The 20,910-nt window shown below is 62.4% G+C and overlaps 1 protein-coding gene across 1 annotated transcript in view; it reads right to left on the minus strand.

Annotated features, from left to right (window-relative positions):
• Nucleotides 1-16,933, minus strand: part of LOC117650589 (calcium-activated chloride channel regulator 2-like) — a 79,698-nt gene extending 62,765 nt beyond the window's left edge. Inside the window, exon 1 of the mRNA XM_034394118.1 lies at nucleotides 16,027-16,933. Within this exon, the coding sequence (XP_034250009.1) occupies nucleotides 16,027-16,188 (162 nt within the window). The 5' untranslated portion in view covers nucleotides 16,189-16,933. The remainder of the gene's footprint in view (nucleotides 1-16,026) is intronic.
• Between the last annotated feature and the right edge of the window lie 3,977 nt (nucleotides 16,934-20,910).

Raw genomic sequence — 20,910 nt, forward strand, 5'->3', positions numbered from 1 at the left:
CAGTGCGGAGACCGCTCATACAGCTCCTGTCTAAAAGGCATCATGCAAACGTGGAGAACTCCCCACTTGAAGTGTGAAGACTGAAACTCCACACCTCCGAGTGCGGTGACAGAGGATTCCACGACGGCGAGGACGTGCCGCCGCGGTGCCGCTTCCGCGCGCGGGGCTGCAGCCGGAACCGCGCCGCGCTCCAGGTCGACGTCGACGCCGTGCCCCGCCACAATGAGGAAAAGTGAGGGCGCGGCGCGGGGGCGTGGCGACGACGCGGGCGTCATCGCCGCCGAGTCCGTCCCTCGCCTCGCGGTGTTCCTGCACGCCTCCCGGCCTCCGTCCGTGGCGTCCGCGACGACTACTACACCGCCAAAGCTGCTGTTGCCGCCGTCACGGCCTGGCGGACCAGCGCGCGGAATGCCTCGGCTCGGCCTGCACCACGGCCTGCGCGCCCTGCTCGGCACTTCCTCCCCTCCGATCGCCGCCCCGCCCCGCCCCCCGCCCCCAATCAAGCGCGGAAACGGACAATAAATTCGGTCGGGGTGACAAGTCTATTCTGCGTGTCGGACAACACCCTCCCCTATCCGCCAGCTCGGCCTGCCCGGCTGCTTGCCTGCCTGCCCGGCCGCGTCCCTCAGGTGTCCGTCGTAGAGGTGGTCCGTCCCCAGGCAGGCACCCCGAGGCCCTGCATTATGCTGAATTGCACCGGCCGCGCGCACGCACAAGTCCCTGCGAGCGATTCGCCGCCGCCGCGTCTCTCTCGCACCCTCCCGCCCCAGCCCGCGAGTGCGAGAGAGACGGCGCGCCAACGACGCGGTGCAGGGCGTGCAGGGCGACACACTCGCACCCTATAACTCATCCCGGCGCGAGACACCTCGCACCTCGCAGCATTCCGTGGCCCTGCCTGCGTCCACCGGCCTGGACCGGCGATAATGAGCTTCGTTTATGCTAATCCGTGAAATGAAGCCCGGCGGTCGGAGAGAGAGAGAGAGAGAGAGAGAGAGAGAGAGAGAGAGAGAGAGAGGGAGAGGGAGAGGGAGAGGGAGAGGGAGAGGGAGAGAGAGAGAGAGAGAGAGAGAGAGAGAGAGAGAGAGAGAGAGAGAGAGAGAGAGAGAGAGAGAGAGAGAGAGAGGAAAGGGGCACCGTGGGGCGCGCACCAGTCGGTAATGCAATTTCTCCGCGCAGAGTGGGTACAAATTAGCATGAGAGATGAGGAAAAAATTAAAAGGTGCTCAGAGAAGAAGTGCTTGTTGTCGTTCGTGTTCTTGTTGTGGCAGTGAACAGCTCCGTCGCCTGTCGGTCCGTCCGTCCGCCTCGTCCGACGGGGCCAATGCCACGCTTATCAACTTTATATATATCCGAGCGATAGGCCGAGCCCGCCGAGCCCAGCGAGGTCCCCGGCGTGCCCGACCCGGACAAGGATTACGGCTTGTCGCCGCACCATGACGAAGTAATCTCACTGCCAGCTACATTGTTATACGCATTCAACGCACGCCTACGGGCAGGGCGGGCAGGGACCGGAGCGCCAGCCGAGTCGCTCCGTCGCTCTGTCTCTCTCGCACCCCTCCGGCACAACCCCTGAGCGCGACAGAGACAGAGCGGGGAAAAGTTTCTCTGGAATCAGTCGGCAGACACGCCCTGTCGCGCGTCCCCTGCACCAGAAACTTTACCTCCGCGAGCGAGCGCGAGGGTTCGACCCGGCCAAAGCGGTCGGCTATTAACATGCACCCTTCCCTTCCCTGCCACGCCGTGCCACGCCGCGCCGCGGCCGGAGACAGCGCACGCACAGGCACAGGTGAATGCGGCGCGGCGGTGCGTGGCGAAACACAGTAAACACAACAGTTGAAAGAGGTGGGAAGGGGCGGGGGGCACGACGGCGAGGGCAACGGCGACGGGTACGGGCCGCCGCCGCAGTGCAGTGCCGCCGCCGGGAGAGGAGCGAGGATTCCTTTCCAATTGCAACAGCAGCCAGCGACGCCAGCGTCGTCGCCGAGGTTGTGTGTGTTTACCCCTTCCCACTCCCTCCCCCTCCTCTTTTCCAGAATTAAGCCCGCCACCGCCGCGTCCGCTAAATTGCCGCTGCCGACGGCGAAAATTAGTGGCGGCGCAACACACGTGCGCCTCTTTCCGTTGCATAAAGCACGTCGGCCACGTCGCCGTGTCGCCGCGCAGCCGTGACTCGAGTTACGTGCGGAGAAAGGACCGTCGGCGGCGTCCCGGTGCCGTCGCGTTTCCGTGCCCACGGCGACGACGGCCGCGACGGCGGCAGGGAGGGTGGCCACGGCAGTGTAATGGAAGCACGGCGGCGCGGTGGCGGTGGCAGCGGACAGGGCCACGACAGCGGCGAGGTGAGGACGGCGACGACGCCGCCGACGGTGACTGCGGTCAGGACGGCGCCGACGAGGACGGCGACGACGACGCCAGGCGAAACGCGCGCCACCCACCCGCGCATTCAAGTCTCTCCGATTAGCATAAGCTCACAACGCGGCGCCTGAATGGCTCAATGGCGCCGCGCGTCCAAAGCACACAACGCCGCGCTGCCGACGCCCAGCCCAGCCGCTATCTCCAGCGAGCCGGCCGGGACGCGTCGCCAATCAAAACACGGCCCGCAAAAAAAGAATGGATGCTGTGCTCTCTCTCCCTCGCACTCACGGGCGTCCCGTAGGGGTGCGAGAGAGAGGGACAACGACGAGGCATCCCCCTGGCGCGTCCTGGCAAAGCACAGAGATAATTGGCCCAAGACGCCGGGCCGGGCGGAGCGCTCCGCTCCTAGACACAAAGGCGCGTCGCGGACCGCGTGAATAAATTAGCTGGGATTCGCGGGGCGGGGCGGGGCGGGGCGTCAGCGCCACTGACGAGCCAGCGACACCGGCGCCGCTCCCCCCACCCCTCCACCGGCAGGCCTACGACAACACTTGAGCCCGATAATGTTCTTACCATCAACCGTCACGGCAATGAAATTCATATCAGTCTCTTTGTGCGGAGCGTGCACCCCTCGCAGCCTCCTCCCGCGGCCACCACCCCGCGCGACACCCGCCGGCTGGCGTTTGTTTTGGGATGCGAGAGAGGAGAGAGAGAGAGAGAGAAGAGAGAGAGAGAGAGAGAGAGAGAGAGAGAGAGAGAGAGAGAGAGAGAGAGAGAGAGAGAGAGAGAGAGAGAGAGAGAGAGAGAGATAAGGAGGAGGGTGCCGCCGGCTGGCCACTGATTGCGCCGACGCCTAATGCGTAAAAAATGGTGCGAGTGGCGCATGGCGCGGCACGAGGAGGACGAGGAGGACGAGCATGACGGCGTGCACATCCGCCGGCCGCAGATTCAATAACACACGACGGGGAGGGGGAGGGGGCGCGAGGCTAGGCGAGGCGAGGCACCAGTTTGATAATCCGATTTGGAATCGCGCCCCGGAGCGGACGGCGACACATGGCGAGAAATCTGGCGTCGCGATGATGAGCTCGCCGTCCTAGTCCTCGACGACGGCGTCCTCGACGGCCAGCCGGCCGGCAAAAAAGCGCGGAAAAGAAGCGTGTGAAGGCAGGGCTGGATGCGTATCGCGCAGGCGGCCACGACACGAGTTCGGCAGCAGTGCTTTCGGTCTCTCCGCGGAGCACGCACCACTCCTAGGAATCGAATCATCCGCCGGGCCGAATGAATGATGCCTTCGGCGCCGGGCCGCCAGCTGGGCTCATCGAAAATGCAAATTTCCCGCCCAAAAGTGAAACGCCGCGCTGCAAACTCGCTGGAGAAGTAATCGACTTCCATTATCTCTCCTCTCTACGGCGCGGCGGCGCGGCTGGGCCATCCTAGGGCCGCCAGTCGGCGCGCCGTTCCACACGTCGCTTGGCGGAAAAGACTCTCTCCGTCTCTCTCGCACTCATGGGGTTTACCCTGTCAGGTGCGAGAGAGACAGAGCGACGAAAACGACTCTGCCGGACCGGCGCGACCAAACGAGCCGCCCCGGGGGCCGCCGGGTCGGACCTGGACCCAACCGGCACCGGGAGGTACTCCATCGCGCCGCTCACCCACTCATGACAAAACGCACACACACGCACACACACACTGACACGCGTGCCGAACAGCGCGCAGTCCGATCGGCTCCACTTATTGCCGGGGCACGGCTGGGCTGGCTAGGCACGGCTAGACTCGGCAAACAATAGTTTGGGCCGTAAACTATCGACTGGCGCGGCTCCGCGGCCCACCATCCGCCATTAGCATACGCCCCCCTCTCCCTCTCTCTCCCTCCCCCGCACCCCGCACCGGACCGCGTTTTTCCGATGGCTGCGCGCCGGGGCATGGTCCAGCACGACGCGGGGCAGAGTGCCGGGCCCCAGACGCATCGCAAAGCCGCCGCCGCGCCGCCGCGCTTCGGCCGGATCGGAACGGAATGGAATATTATACATTCAGACAAATAGTGGCGAGGCAAAACGAAAGAGGAGAGCGGTCGGCCGCATGGGGCCGGCCGGGCAGGCAGGGCTGGCGGGCTGCAGACTCATTCCGAGAGTCGTCCTCGTCGCTCTGTCTCTCTGGCACTCCGTCCCGTATTGGTGCGAGAGAGACAGACTCCAGGGCTCTGCCGCCTCGCTGCCCCGCCACAAAGACGAATTATGTCGGTCCGTTCGTTCTTTCGGCCCGAGTTATGAGATACTCGAGCCACGAGATATTTTGACAACGCTCGCCTCGCAACGCCCGGTCAGAACTGTGTCGTCCCCTCGGCCCTCGCTCACCGACTCACTCACACAGAGTACGCGCGGTTTGGCGGCTACAACGGCGAGACGATTATAAAATAAAAAGGAGCAAGATTGCTGCTGATGACATTTCGGGTCGCGCAGACAGCGAGGGGACCCCCCACGCGGCGCGCACACACTAACATGCATGACGCACACACACACACACACACACACCACGACATCATGAGGGTACGGTACACAGCGCCTCACCGAATATTGTTTTCTCGTTCCCCTGACGGCTCGAGAATCGAAGCAGCGGACTGATTTCGAGAGTCGCTTTCGTCGCTCGGTCTCTCTCGCATTCGTGGGGGCGCCCCGCGTATGGTTGCGAGAGTGACAGAGCGAGGGAACCGACCCTCGGAATCAGTCTGTAGGGGCCCTGCTGGCTGAGTCGGTTCAAGCACACGGCCCGTGTTCATTCAACTCTCGAGTGCGCTACAGTGCAGCTAGAGCCCTAGAGCAGCATGCGGGCCAGTCCACGGCGCGCGGGGTATCGCCAGTACCGCCCGAACCGGCCAACAATCAGGTGCAGTGCGGCGATACGCCACGCCACAGGGAAGTGCGTCCGAACGCACTGCGCGCTGCGCCCAACATCCGGCGCTGGACGCGCAACGCACGCGGACACGATTCCGGCCGCGGCCAACCGTCACCGCCAGCAGTCGTCTTCGTCGCTCTGTCCCTCTCGCACCTATACCGCACGCCCTATGAGCGCGAGAGAGACAGAGCGACGAGAACGACTCTCGGAATCAGTCTGCCGGCCAGTGCCACGCCAGCCAATAAAATAATAAAAGTAAAGGCCCGGGGGAGGGGGGTACAAAAAACTCGACAACGGGGCAGTGCGAAGCAGGAACGCTCTAGCCGGCCGGCCGGCCAGCGCGTCACGGCTGACGAACATACGCAATGACAGTTGTCGTCTGCGACAGGAAGCACACTGGTAAAAAAAAAGCAGCGGTACAAAAAAGGAAGTCTAAAATAATCTGATCGGTTCAGGAGCGGCGAGTGCGGCAGGGCACGGCAAGGCACGGCGCCAGCAGTGATACCAACGGCCTTATTAAGCCATCACGAACTAGAACTCCGTTTCCCGGCTGCCAAGGCCGCCAACGGGAGCAGCCCGATGATAAAAACCTGTCCAATTTGGCTGCCCCGCCTCGCTTTTTACCCGGAGTGTACTTTCCCCCTCGCCCTGGCTCGCCAGATCGACAAGTGGCGGCGCGCTGTGCTGCGCTGTGCGATACAGTATTCATGCGAGCAGGGGAGTTGCTTTTTTCAACGGGCTCGTGGCAGGGAGGGGTGCTCTGTTTACCTCCCCGACGGTTGGCAGCATCGCAGCGACAAGTGCTCCTTTCTTCCCCGAGTCGACTGGGGCGAGCTTACTCCGAATCGACTTAGCGGTCAGATTGGCTCACTTGTCCGGCCTCAAGCAACACAAAGCGAGACGCGAAGCGCGGTGAATGGGCGCGCCGAAAAAAAGGCGCGGGCGGCGTAATGGTTTTCTCCGGCAAACACGCGAATCATGGTGTACAGTCGAAGCGGGCAAACAATGTCCAGGCCGAGGGCCGAGAGGGCCGTGCCCGTGGGTCAGCCCCCGCGGTGACTTCTCCCATTCCCTTTTATCGTCCATATCGGCCCTCGCTTCCAGAGACTGCAGCGACTGACTGCAGCCCGCCGGATCATTCTCCAGGTGCGTAAAGCCCGACCGGCACTTTCTCTCCAGCGGCTCTCCAGCGAACCCCCGCCGGGACGATCTTCGAGACGCAGCGACGCCGCGCCCTCCAGAGCCCCCAGCCTCCGCAGCATCGACGTCCTCTGCGGCCCCCACAGCGCAGTGGGCTAGAAGAGCGGCACCGGCGGCCCAAATTCTAAACGCGTTTTGAGCCCCATAGTCGCTAAATGGAACACGAATCGAACGTGTGTCCCCCACCAATGGATTGCTCTCCGAACGAGGAATCCATTGGTGGGGTCAGTCGTTTGGTTCAAGTCCCATCTAGCGACTCTGGAGCTCAAAACGCGTTTAGAATTTTGGCCACCTGCGCCCGTTTCCTGGCCCACTGCGCACAGCCTCTCCAGCCTTCTCGGGCTGCAAGCGAGACGGCCGCCCGATAACCTGTTGATGCGCCGGGGCTTGGCTGGTCGGGGCTGGGCCGGGCGCAGGGGGCCCCAGGCAGCATGCGGGTCCGTCTCTCTCCGGCCGATCGGCCGAACCCACCGCGGGGCCGTATGGAAACCGTAAAAAGAGAAACACGACGTCGGTCTCCAGCGTGGCGTAGCGCGCACCCCGGAGGAACTGCAGGGCCCAGCCAAGCGGCCGACCGGTGCGGCTCGCGCGTCAGGCCCCAGGCCACAGTGTGTAGTGGGCCTCAGGACGCTAAATCAAACTTCCATTCAAAATTTGGCGGGCCGGCCCACAAACTGCGCCATGCCCTCTCCACGTTCTGGGCCTCCGAGCGCACTGCGCCGCACAGCTGGCCGACGGCACAAGCGGCCAGATCCACGGCGAGGGCGGCGCACGCGAGCGCACGCGAGCGCACTGGCAAAGCGGCCAGTTTGATAAATTAGTCGCTGAGCCGCTCGGGCAATGAAACGAGGAGGGTTGTAGCAAGTGTACACAATGGCTTCGTTAGCAGGGGTGCGTTGGTGTGTGTGTGTGTGTGTGTGTGTGTGTGTGTGTGTGTGTGTGTGGTGTGTGTGTGCGCGCGCGCGCGCACCGTTCCGGAGGGAGGGAAGGGGTGGGGTGCGCTTTTTAGATCCGCGGCGCCGGCCGGCCGTTTCGGCGTGTTTGCCAGGCGGGTCCGGCGGGTCCTCGCGGCCGCCGAGACAAAGCCAGTGGCCCCTCACCCTTTCACTGCACTGCAAGTGCGACACGCGCCGCGCACTTGCACCGCGAGCGCACTTGTTATCAATTGGAACCATTGTCCTCGTTACCCCCCCCCCCTCTCTCGCGGCCCATATGGCTCTAATTTCATGCAAAGTGTTATTGAATAAAGGCTGCGGCTGGTGTGTGTTGTGGCAACGAGCCACCGACCGCCGCGCGACGCAGCGGCCGGTGCACAGTGCCCCCCCCCCCAATAGTTGGGTCGGCCAAACGGGGCACTCCATGAAAGTCCAAACGAGGCACTTGATAGGGCGCCAGCGCAAACGGAAGCAAAAACGACCCACAAAATCGCGCGAAACGGCAATTGACTTTGTGGCCATCACTTTGTTTTACCAATCAGCGCCGTGTCGGCGCCGCGCGCTACTTTGGCCAAATAATTGGTATACGCCCGACTGACGAGGTCTGGCGGCGAACTGGCGACCCCACCCACGCGAGCCGGCGACGCGGCCGGCACGGCCACAGGGGGGGGGGTCTCAATTGCCCCCTTGACTCCTTAGATAGTTGCCTGGAAGGCGGGAAAAAAGCAACACTTTGACCCCGCCCCCTCAGGCCGGATCTGGATCCGCCATACTGCACCACCGCAACTCGGCGCCCCGCATCCGACTCCGCGGCACTCCAACCGCCCGCCGAAAGATGCCCATCGAGACACCGGAGAAAAATGAACCGCGGCACACACACACCCACAAACACACACACACACACACACACACGGCCGAACAGCTGAACCTGTTGAAAAGTTTTTCAATGTATCCCCGCGTGGCGGCCGCGCTCCGTGCCCCCCGCGGGGCCCAGCGGTATGCTACAAGGGGGACCCCCTGCGACTCCGGCGGCGAGGCCCTGCCATGCCACGCCCCAGCCACTTGGCTCCACTGTCCGTCTCTCATGGCCGTCCCTCGCCCCGCCGTCCCGGTACACCTTTCGCGGGGGCGGGGCGGGGCGGGGCGGGGCAGGGCTGCGGGTTGGCTCAGACTGCTTCCGATCCCGCCGACTGCATTGGAAAGGCGTGGAAAGCGCCGCGGCACACTCGCACACAAGTGGAGTTTGCAGAGCTCCGACCTCTTGGTGCGCTGCAAACTCGGAGAGCTCCGCACTTGTGGAGACTGCAAACGTTGCGCCTCCAGGTGCGGAGACTGCCATTTGCGCACTTCCGCTTTTCAAGACTGGAGTTTTCCTCATTTGGTTTGAAGTGCGACCGGGCGAACGCGGCGGCAGGCGGCTCCGCCACTTGCAGGCACCCAGGGGGATTAGTTTCCAACTACGTTGCAGATCGGCTCGTTCATTAATCATGAAACGCCGAGTGAACGGTGAGGCTGGTTGGTCGCACGAAGAATTGGTTCGTAAATGACGATGAATTAGGGAGAATTTTCTATCTGACCAATTCTCAAGATAGTACTTTGTCGCATCCTCGTAAGGCGAGGTTGCGAGGGCGTTAGCAAAAGATGCATGCACACGTTGCATACGGCAATGCCTGCAAGGCCCTTGCAAGGCCCTGCCCGGCTGGCTCTGCCCGATGGTGCCGACGCGGTGCCGACGCGGTGCCGGGACAGGCCCTCGAGGCTCCGGCAATAACTCACTGCCTCCCACCTCGCGCACCTCGCGCACCTCGAGCAGGCCGAGGAGGGGGAGAGGAAGATGGCCATCGCGGCGGGAATTTGGCATTGTATGTAAATGGGCGCGGCAGGCCGAATTTACAGTTTACTGCGATCCGGCTTAAAATTGCAGGCGGCTAAATACACGCGGCCGTGTCGCACACACACACACACACACATTTGTTCCAACTTATACCACTTGTACCGATAAGTCGCTGCTAAGTCTGTCCCGTCCGCCACCGACGGCCGTACCCCCTGCCCCGGCCTTCCCTCAGAGGCCTCACCAATGCGAGTCGGGCCGCCCGTTGGCCGATGTTTTCGTCCAAAGTCCAGCCAAGCCTCGGCAGAAAGTAGTGCCTCGCGGCGTCGCCCCACAGTGAGCAAGAAGACCGGCGGAGGCGGCAAAATTTCTAGGCGGTTTTGAGCTCCACGGTGGCTAAATGGGACTCGAACCAAACGTGTGACCCCGCCAACGGATTGCTCTCCGACCATTGGTTGGGTCTCAGGTTCGGTTCGAGCCCAGTTTAGCGACTCTGGAGCTCCAAACGCCTCTAGAGTTTTGGCCGCCTCCACGGGTCTTCTGGCCCACTGTACGACGGCCAGCCACCTCGTCCGCGCCGCGGCGGAAGGCGCGTGTCATCGCCGCGGGTTCGAATCCCCGCGCCGCCGTCTTTTGTTTTATGCGGCCATTCGTGTAACGACGGGACGCATCGCGTTCGCCGGGATCGTCTCCTCGGCGACGACGGCTCTCCAAGTCTCGACGCGGAACTGGTTCTGCGGGACTTATGGCCGCCTGCCTTAGCCCGCATCGCGGCGTCCGACGCCGGCCGGGCGGACAGACGGACCGGACAGACAGACAGACAGACGGACGGACGGACGGACAGACCGATGGACAGACACCCGAGTCGACATAAAAAGGCAGATTTACACGTTTCGCCGCGATTTCGGCACGTTTCAGGACGGAATCTCGAGGTTAGGTGTTTTTGTGAGTGCGCGAGTGGAGGGAGATCTTCGGTGGGCACGGACCCAGGCATCGAAAGGAGTGTAGGAGTGCGTGTTTGTGTGTGTGTGTGTGTGTGAGAGAGAGAGAGAGAGAGAGAGAGAGGGGGGGGGGCAGTCATGCATCGGGCCGGAGAAGGCTCCCCGGTCCAACCACGCACACATACACGGGCAATATCTGTCACAGCATAAATTGTAGGCTGAGACTGAGTCCGACGGGGCATTACACGGCATTAGAGCGAGAGAGAGAGAGACTTTGGGCGGCGGGGTACGTCGCGGGGCGGGGAGAGGACACTCGCCAGGCTCATTCCGATTTGACTTAAGACAGGAACACCGCACGCCAAAACACCCAGCGCCGTCTGTCTCTCTCGCACTCGTCGCGTGCAGAAAGTCTGCGGAGCATCGCTTCGTAAAACAGGCAAAACCAAGGCATTGGTAAAATCCACGAAGGGCGGAGCCCTTCGTATTATCATTGATAATCCTCCGTTTGTACGAAGCATTTCTTCATAGTGCGAAGCAGGTCTACAAAATGCCTTCGTTTCTTGAACAGTTATAGGGAACAAGCTTGGTAGACTGTTCTGAGTGTGTGTAAGAGAGAGACAGCTTCGCAGACAACTGTGCGCGAGAGAGACAGGGCGCCACAAAGCGGTGCGCTTTCGAAGGCCTTTTCATGAGGACGGCAAAACATCGCGCGTGCAGCACACCCCGCTCCGCTTTGGACGCGTAAATGCACGTTTCCGTCAAATTATGCAATGTGCAGTGAGAGAGGGCCCTTGGAACCCTTGGAGCACGCCCCACCGCCGCGCCTAGCCCTTTGACACGGCGTTATAGCAACAACAACAACAAGCAGCCACGGACAACATCAACTACGACATCAACAACGACTACTGCTACCACTACAACTACACAGTGGGCCAGAATACCGGTGGAGGAGGCCAAAACTCTAAATACGTTTAGAGCTCCAGGGTCCGTGAACAGGACTCGAACCGAACGTGTGACCTTACTAATGGATTCCTCGTTTGGAGAGCAATCCATTGGTGGGGTCACAAGTGCGGTTGGAGTCCTGTTTCGCGACTCTGGAGCTCAAAATGCGTCCGGTGTTTTGAACCCCTCCACCGGTCTTCAGGTCTTCTGGCCCACAGTGCACTACAACAGGCGCAATGCGCAAGTGTAGTACTGCGGCTGGCCTGGTTCGCAGCGCGCCCGACTAGCCATTCGCATTACGGCCGAGGGTGGTTCGATGACATATTAGTTGACCCGAGGTAAATAAAATCCCCCCCCCCAGGCCGGTCGGTCCGGGGGCTGTGTGGTTCCCACTTCCCTCGTCGGGCCGAGCGTCGCGCCCCCTCCCGCCCCCACCCTCGCGGCCTGTCACCCTCCCCCCTCTCCAGTCCCTCTCTGAAGCCAGCCTCCCGCCGGGCGGATAAACGAATGCAGGCCGGCCCGGGCCTGGCCTGACTTGGCCCTACCCCCCGGGCAGGGTGCCAGGGGGTCGTTTAACCCGCTCTCGGCCCCACACTGTAGACCCTGCTGGCCCTGCCCCCGCCGTTATTGTAATTTTACGTCCTCCAGTGTTTCAGTCCTTTTAATTTTAACAAGGGGCGCCGCATTCCCGGCTGCCCGGGCTTTTAGTAAAAAATATAATTAGAGAGCGCGGAATAAAGAGAACGCGGAGTCTGTCTCGTGTTTGGCGGAGGGCGCAACAGCAGGGAAGCACGCCCTGAATTTCACGTCAGCGCGCACGAAAATGCATTTTCACGCGAGAACAAAACCTGGAAACTAATGGCGTTTCCAGGCCACCTGGCCGGGCGGCTGCGGCGCTGCGGCAAACGCGGCAACAAAGAGGAGCCCGGTCCGGATTGAGGGGAAATCTGACGAGTCAATCTGGCTTCGCCGGCCCCGCACCCTGGACCACAACATGAGGCTGCAAAAGCCGAGGGAAACACCACCAACACCCAGAAAAGGTGTCGATACACTATAAATAACGCTATGCATTTCCTGACACGCGCCCCCAGGAGGTCCTAGAGGCTCTGAAGGGCGGGGTGTGGCTGGGATGCGGCTTGCCTATAGGCTCGCCTGGGCTTGCCCCGCTGTGGGACCACTGGGACCGCGCTGCCCCATCATCAGTCAACTCGATCCCGTGCATGCATCACGGACGGGCGGGCGGACAGACGGACAAGCAGACAGACCGACAGGCCGACTGACAGACGGACGCCAGGGCGAGGTCCTGTCCACCACTATACTAAGATTCAGGATGGAAGAAGCCGCGGCGTAGCGCGGTGGTAGGTGACGGCCGACTACCTGACTCCGGCCTGGTGTGGGGGTGGGTCCCGGAGGGCACCGACTGGCGAGTCCTTTTGTCTCCATGTATTTATAATGAGCGTTGTAAAATCTCTCGAAATTACTTCAAAATTCTAGAATTGCTATAAAGTCAATGCAGATTCGAAACCACAGGAAAAATCTGAGCAATTTAAAAAAAAATTGGAGGTTTGAGTCGTTATTACTTGCCAGTGTGATAAACAGGTTCAATAGGTAAAAATTGTCGTAGAAACACGCCGTTTTCACAAAAGTTCATAAAATTTTATGGTCATTTCAAAACATTCATTAATTTCTGAAACAATTTAATATTTAAAGTTTCGACTTTTGCTGCATTTAAAAGCCCATTAAAATTCGACGGCCTCCTGTTCGGAATACGAGGGTCGCTCTCCACCCGCACAATGGGGCGGGGGCTGCAGGGTCCGTGTCAATGGGGCCGGACGGGCCAGGTCAGAAATGTTGTTGCGGTAGCAGAGGAAGCGTAGCCAGCAGAAAATTTGGCCAGCGGCTTCTTCCATCCTGAATCTTAGTATATTCAACCGCGCGTCGCATCGCGTCGCCCCAGTCGCCCCATTCCCATTAGAACACTTTACGAGCCAGAGAATGTGTGTGAGTGTGTGAGTGTGTGTGTGTGTGTGTGTGTGTGTGTGTGTATACTCCACCCAGCCGGAGAAACATAAAAAACGGAAAATAATGCCAACCGACAAAAACTTTTACACTATAAATACCGATGCGAACGAACGGGTGTTATTCGACTCCGCCGCGCGGCAACGCACCTCGACCGTCCAATTCGAATGAGCGCGCACCTTGGAAAGAAGCACCACCCTCCTCCTCATCCCTGACCCCTCCTCCTGTTCCTCTTCCTGCCCCTCACCTTTAAGAGCAACCCACGCCTATCGTCCGTCTGACCCATCACCTTTAAGAGCAACCCTCTCTTGCTCCTCCGACTGACCCCTCACCTTTAAGAGCAACCCCCTCCTCCTGCTCTTCCTCCCGCTCTTCCAACCCATCCTCCTGCTCTTCTTCTACCTCTTCCTCTTCCCAACCCCTCACCTTTAATAGCAACCCCCTCCTGCTCTTCCTCTTCCAACCCCTCACCTTTAATAGCAACCCCCTCCTGCTCTTCCTCTTCCCAACCCTTCACCTTTAATAGCAACCCCCTCCTGCTCTTCCTCTTCCTCCTTACAACCCATCACCTTTAATAGCAACCCCCTCCTGCTCTTCCTCTTCCCAACCCATCACCTTTAATAGCAACCCCCTCCTGCTCTTCCTCTTCCCAACCCCTCACCTTTAATAGCAACCACCCCCCCCCCCTGCTCTTCCTCTTCCTCCTTACAACCCATCACCTTTAATAGCAACCACCTCCTGACAGAGCCGTTGGTTGAACGTCCATCCTTAAACCTTAAACCTGGTCTTCCTCTTCCCAACCCCTCACCTTTAATAGCAACCCCCTCCTGCTCTTCCTCTTCCCAACCCATCACCTTTAATAGCAACCCCCTCCTGCTCTTCCTCTTCCCCCTTCCGAACCCTCACCTTTAAGAGCACCCCCCCCCTCCTCCTCCCTGTCCCCCCACGGGCATTGAATCTCCGCGTATGTAATTGTCACACGCACAAAGTGATGCTGCTTGCTGCCACGCGCGGCGGCGTTCGTTACGACCACTACGCGGCCGAAGAGACAGGGCGCCGCGCCTCACCACGGCACGCCACGGCACGGCACGGCGCGGCCATCGAGCAGGGAGAAAGCCGAACGCGATGCGCCCTGCCGGCCCTGCCCTCGGTGCCTCGGAGAGGTAGACAACTTCCGCCGCCAGGGTGCGCCGACGCCACGCACGCGGGGAGAGAGGCGGCGGCACCGAAGCCCGCGACACCTCGCCGTCAACGCGCCGTCAACGCGAAGCGACGACCCCCCGCGAAGACGATGCCGCGTGGCCGCGGGCGACGGACGGACGGACACGGACGGCGGACGGACGGACGGACAGACGGACGGACGGCACGCCATCATCGCGGCGACGCGACGTGCCCGAGGCGCAGACACGCCGCAGACATGCAGCAGACAAGGGCGTAGGCCGGCCGACTGCGTTGCATTGTCATTTCAGAGATTGAACCTGGAATTAAAGGCCGGCGCCAGTGTGGGTTTCGAACTATGCGCCCCGCCCCGCCTCGCTCCGCCGCACCACCCTTCAGCCCCGCCACGCCCCGCTGCCACGCCCCACCCCACCCTACCCCGGGCCACGCCCCGCCCGACAGCCGACGACGGGGACGTCGAAATTGGGGCAACGGCGTCCAGATGACGGGTCCGGAATGAAATTTCAACTGGACTGAGGCGGCGCGCGCCGCCCCGTCGCAGGGCGGGCGCAGATATCGATTGGCGGCGTCGCAACAGGGTGACCTTGAACTTGACCTTGAACTTGATGTTGAACCCGATCGCGCGCGCGCGGGCACGCACACGCGCACGCGTCTGGCGGGTGGCCAAGTCCGCCGCTGAACGCTCCACGAAAAAGAGGTGCGTGCGTGTGTGAGTGTGCACGCCTTGTGTGCATCTGCCTCGTCCTGGGCGTAAGCACGCGTGCAAGCCACTCGACGCGACGCCCGATCAGCCGGTCGGACACCCTACTTGGAGCCGGCCGTAAAACAAGGCCACACCCCCCGAATTAGGGTTGCCACCCCGGTCATCGATAATTACTGATTGGCGCTGTGAGGCTAATTTACGGGCGCTGTGACTGGGCGGCTTCGACTTCGCCGGGTTTCACAACGGTACGGCACCGCCACGCCCAGGGATGGCCCCGGTACGGCGCTCCGACGGCACGGCCGGGACGGCCTCATCGAGCCGGCAATCATAGCCAGCGAGCTGCGCGAGCCAGCCCAGCCGGGCCGGGTTGCTCCCCCCGGCAGAGAGGGCCCGGCCGTCGAAGGTAAAGGCCGCCGGGAAATTGATTTTCCAAGTCCGCGGACACGGCTCGGTGACACGAAGACACGACTCCAGTGTGGCGGCGAGGCGCGCGGTGCGCGGGCGTCCCGGCGTGGGTGCGAGCCTGGCCGGCCGGCCGGCGACGCGGACGGGCGGATGGGCCGACAGGCAGACCGCGGCGCAAGACGACCGTACCGTACCGCACCGAGTACCCAGTGTCCGTTGCACTTTCCCCGCGATGAATGCCTCGGCCGATGAATGACCAGGCTGCGGCTCGCTAGCCGGCAGGCACCGCGCTCGCACCGCGTCGAGTGCATCCTCTCCTTTTTTCGGCCCCGCGAAAGTTCGATGAGCTCGCGCCTTTCTTCCCGTCCACCGCAGTCTGTCCGGGGCCTTCGGGGCCTCCGGGGCGTCCTCGGCGAGCCGCACTTAATTGGCGGCCGGACGACGGGCACACCTGCATCGGGGCCAGGTCGGCCACCAGGTCGCGGTGCGGTCAGGGCGCCGGCACGGCCGGCACCGCCGCGGCCGCCGCGAGGGAGGCGAAGACGCCTTACCGGCCTGACCCTAATCGCGGGCCCGACAGGCCGACGGTCGTTGTCGCTACAGGAGGATATAGGTGTCGCTCACCTCAAGGTTGGCCAGGATGGCGGCGCAGTGCAGAGCGGGCAGGTCCTCGTCAATGCCGACGACCAGCCCGTCGTACACGCCGTGCTTGAAGGCGATGGGGCCGGCGTCGGCGCAGCTCAGCGCGCCGAGCGCCAGCAGCAGCAGTGACATGAACCGGGTCATTGTCACAGAGAGGACTCGGACTTCACTTATGGCACTTTCAGAAGAGAGACTCCGTCAGGGACTGTTCTGACCTATGCACACTGTCAAGCACTCTCACTCACACCACTCACAGCCGCGGCACATCGACCCAACAACATCCAGGCCCATGGTAACGGGCAACGCCGGCACTGGAAGAGCTCGCGCGCTGTCACTTCCACACACCTCGCACAAGGCGAGCACTGCAGCAACTGCACACGGAGTTCGTGCAAGTCACTTTGTCACTTCGTCACTGGCACTGGGGACTGCAGCAACTGCACACGGAGTTCGTGCAAGTCACTTCGTCACTGGCACTGGGCACTGCAGCAACTGCACACGGAGCTCGTGCAAGTCACTTTGTCACTTCGTCACTGGCACTGGGCACTGCAGCAAATGCACACGGAGTCGGTGCAAGTCACTTTGTCACTGGCACTGGGCACTGGGCACTGCAGCAACTGCACACGGAGTCGGTGCAAGTCACTTTGTCACTTCGTCACTGGGCACGTCGCGTCACGAGACGGCGGCGCCTGTCACTGACTGGCAACTTGTTGTGAAGGCGCGGTCGCTATGGAGACGGAACTCGGAGACGAGAGCGTACGTCGCGGCTGCGGAGAGCGGAGCGGCACGGAGCGGCGCAGGTTCGAGGTGCTGACACTGGAGGCGCAGGAACTCGACTGGCGGGACGCGGAGACGGCGGCACGGCCGGCTGGGTTCGTGGCGCGGTGCACCGTGGCTCGAGCTCAACAGTCCCGCCGTCGGGCCGCTCCGGGCCGATCCCTGGCGAGCCGCGCCGAACCCCCACCCGTCCCCGCCGAGCGGGACCGAGCCAGACACCGAACATTACCGAATGCGGGGCGGAGTGGGGGGCGGGGAAGGGGCGGGGATGCTTGGCGGGGAAGTCTAGCCGATCGGCAGCGCACCCTGCCGTCGCCGTCCGCGTCCGGGTCTCCCCCTCCCCCGCATCCCCGTCGCCGTCCTGCGCGCAGCTAACGCACACATGGGACACACGTGTGTGCTGCCTCCGGGAAGGACCCGCCCGGAGCGTCCAGCCCGCAGCCCCGCCCGGACGATCCGGTGTCTCGTTCCCGGAAGGTGGCGGAAAAGCAGAGCCAAATGGCACGGACCGCCGGACCCGCCGCGCCGGACCCGCAAGCACATTTCCGAGGACGCGTTTGTCCCGGTCAGAGAGGTCCCAGTATAGATGAAAGGTCGCAGCGACACGCCTAGCCTCCAGCGCTCCGGCCCCGCGACCCGCAGCGCAGTCTCTCTCTCTCCCCCCCCCTCTCTCTCTCTCTCTCTCTCTCTCTCCCTCTCCCTCTCTCTCTCTCTCCCTCTCTCTCGGAATGGCGGTATGTGGCCGCGCATCGCGGTGCATCGGTGCATCGCGTCGTGCCGTACCGCCGCCGCGCCTCGCCTTGCCTCGCCCCGGGCTGCGGGGAGAAAGGTTACCCATCGCCTCATCAGAGCGCGGGCCGGGCCAGGAGGCTGAGCGAGTCCGACCAAACAGTCGCTCTGCCTCTGTCGCACTCATGGGGCGTCCCGCCCACGTGCGAGAGAGACAGAGCGCCGACTCTTGTGAATCCGCCTGCAGAGCCGGCAGATGCACCACCTTGCGCAATTACGAGCCATCTATTATTCGAGATGCCCTCGCAGGACTCTAGCAGGCATGCCACGCCACGCCTCGCGCCACGCACCACCCCGGTCAGGCATTTCACCACACCCTTCCGACCGCCGCCAGTTCACCCTTTGCGGTTGGACGCCGACCGGCCGGCCCCGCCGGGCAGCAGACTGGTTTCACTCTGTCTCTCTCGCTCCGACAGGGCAGGCTCTATGAGTGCGAGAAAGACAGAGCGAGGGGAACGACTCTCGCACGCCGTCCGCGGGCCTACCCCATTTTGCGGGGTCGAGGGACTCCGCGGTGGCGCCGGGGTGGTGGTGGTGGTGGCCCGCATTCCCGAGGGGCGCGGAGCGGCGCGGAGGGCGTCGTCGCGGTGGCCGCCCCGCACGCCCCGCCGGTGGTGGTGGCCGCTCTCCGCTTGTTTGCGAGGGGAGTGGAGCGGCGGCGGCGTCTCCGGGCCGCACCAGCCGGTGTGCCGTGCCGTGCCTTGCCGTGCCTGCCGCGCCGTGCCGTGCCGTGCCGTGCCGTGCCTTGCCGTGCCGTGCCTGCCGTGCCGTGCCTTGCCGTGCCTGCCGCGCCGCGCCGTGCCGTGCCGTGCGCCCCGGGTGGGGGTCGCAAAACGAAGCGCCGCCACCCCGCCGCGGGCTGCGCCTTGCTGCGCCTTGCTGTGCCGCGCTGCGCCGCGGGCCGAGCCTGAGAGTGCCGCGAGCCTTTCAAGTCGGCAGCATTAATTTCGAAGACAAACAGGGCGGTGGCCGCGCTGGTTGTTGAACCGCGATGCCGCGGCGCCACAACCCCTGCAGGCCAGAGCGGCCAGAGAGCCGTCGCTCTCGCTCTCATGGGTCCTCCGCTATGGGTGCGAGAGCACCCAGCAATCTGCTGCAGTGAGTGGTGCCGCACCGAGCCTCGGCACAGCCCATGCAGTGCCTCAGAGTGCCTGCATGGGCGAGGCCGCGAGGCCGCGAGGCCGGTAACCGCGCTTCGTCGCACCACCTCGCTGTCTCTCTCGCACCCCCACGAGACGCCCCTTAAGAGTGCGAGAGGGACGGAGAGTCCGGAATCGCCCTGCGGGCGGTCGTTATGCCGCTGAATTTACGATGCGGTGAGGATTCGCCCTCCGCGGCGCGCGCAGCGCAACGCAGTGCAACGCAGTGCACCGGATGACGAGGTCGCGGCGTCGCGTGGCGGCAGTGGGGCCGCCCCGCCCCACCCCACCCCGCCCCGCCCCACCCCGCCCCGCCCCGACTTGTTTTAGCGTTGCAAATGAAGAAGAAGGCGCACTTACGGGGAGACAACGTGTTTATGAGTTGCAAACTGCACGGCCGATCCAGGACGCAGTGCGGTTCCGTCGCTCCGTCTCTCTCGCACTCTCGGTGCGTCCCACAGGGGTGCGAGAGAGACTGCACCGCTCCCCGGCCCTTTTAGCGCGTTCCCCTCCGAATACATTTACAGGCCTGTGGCCGCCGGCTCAGCCAGCTCTGCCGGCTCTCGGTTGTTTTGCTGCAGAATGCAATATCTGCAACGACCGTGCTTCGAGTGCCGGCCGCGCCGGCGAGGCCGGTCGGGGCGAGACCTGACGCCAAAATTGTCAAAAACGTCACGTACGGCGATATCCGCGATATCCCCTCCCCGGCGCGTCGCGTGTCCTGCACTGTAACTCGCTCCAGCGCCAGAAGCGCCAGCCAAAACGGACGAAAAACGCGCTGCTGGCGATGCGCTGCAAGCCAGCACGACGACAAGACATGAGAATGGCCGGTCTCTTTCCTCGCCTCTGGTTTTTGACGGTGCACTGGCGTCGAACCGAAGTCATAGCAGGAGGCTGGAGGGTCGCAGGGAGGGGCTGATCTACATTTAGGAATAAGTCCCGCGTGTTCGGACACACCGGCCGCACACCGTAAAAAGACTGCAGCAAGGGCAGCGGGAAACAAGCCCAGTTCATTCGTCGGCTGCTGGAAAGTTGGGGAAAAGCTACAAGTTGAGTCTCAAAGCGCAGCACAGCGCAGCAGGACCCGTTAGAGCAACATGTTGGAGCCTGGTGACGGAGCCTTGCTCATCCCATCTGTTTCGGATTAGCGAGTCCCCTCCGGGCCTGCCTGACCTGCCTGGCCCCGAGAGTCGGTTTCGTCGCTCTGTCTCTCTCGCACTCATGGACGCGCCCCGTGGGTGCGAGAGAGACAGAGTAACGGGAAAGACCCTCGGAATCAGTCTGCTGCCTGGCCTGCCAGCCGTCGGTCAGCTCCGCGAGCTCCGCGAAGGGGCAGACAGGTGACATTTGGGCACTCGGAGCGCTTCTCCCATTCACGGCCCATTGCAGTGACGCAGTGACACGTCACCGGATTACAGAGTTTGGGTTTGGTCCCAAGCGAAAATGCATCGGCGCGGCAAGGTCACTTTCCAACGCTGCAGCGATAGGGCGCCGCGGATCGCGATCAAGCGTCGGGGCACAGAGGGCCGGAGGCGGCCAAAATTTTATGGACGCATTTTGAGCACCAGGTCGCGAAGCGGGACTCGAACTATGACCCCACCAATGGATAGCTTTTCGAACGAAGAAAAATCTTCCCCCAAAAAGGCAACAGAAGACAGCGAAGTTTGGTCCGACATCCAACAAAACCTCCTGCCTTCAGAAGTTTTGCGTACTACGCACCCCCCCAAAAAAGTGGTTACCTCCCTCAAACTTTTGGCGTCAATTTTCGGCACATGCCATAGTTTGGCCTCGCAATAGTTGACTTCCCACTGCGATAGCACTTGCCAGTGCACGGTAAACTGCAATATATTGCCACTGCGCAATACTATTGGCTGCGATTGAGAGTCAAAGCGAGCTCATCACGAAACTTCATCTGCTGAAAAGTCCACAAGGGTTTATTGTGCGTGCCTCGCGGGCCGGTAGCTACACAAACTAATGAGCTCCCCAATTGGCGACATGCATCGGATTGACGTCATCGGTCGTCCTCTCCGACGAATAGTCTGCCGGCTTCCGGAGCGTGTCCCTTCCGTTCCTTCAAAAGCAGTGGGGCCGGGCGGCCAGGCCACTCTGTCTCTCTCGCACTCATGGGGCCTCCGAGGTGCGAGAGAGACATAGCGGCGGCACG

The sequence above is a fragment of the Thrips palmi genome, unplaced genomic scaffold (genome assembly GCF_012932325.1).
Source record: "Thrips palmi isolate BJ-2018 unplaced genomic scaffold, TpBJ-2018v1 HiC_scaffold_5, whole genome shotgun sequence".
In the NCBI taxonomy this organism is placed as follows: Eukaryota; Metazoa; Arthropoda; class Insecta; order Thysanoptera; family Thripidae; genus Thrips; species Thrips palmi.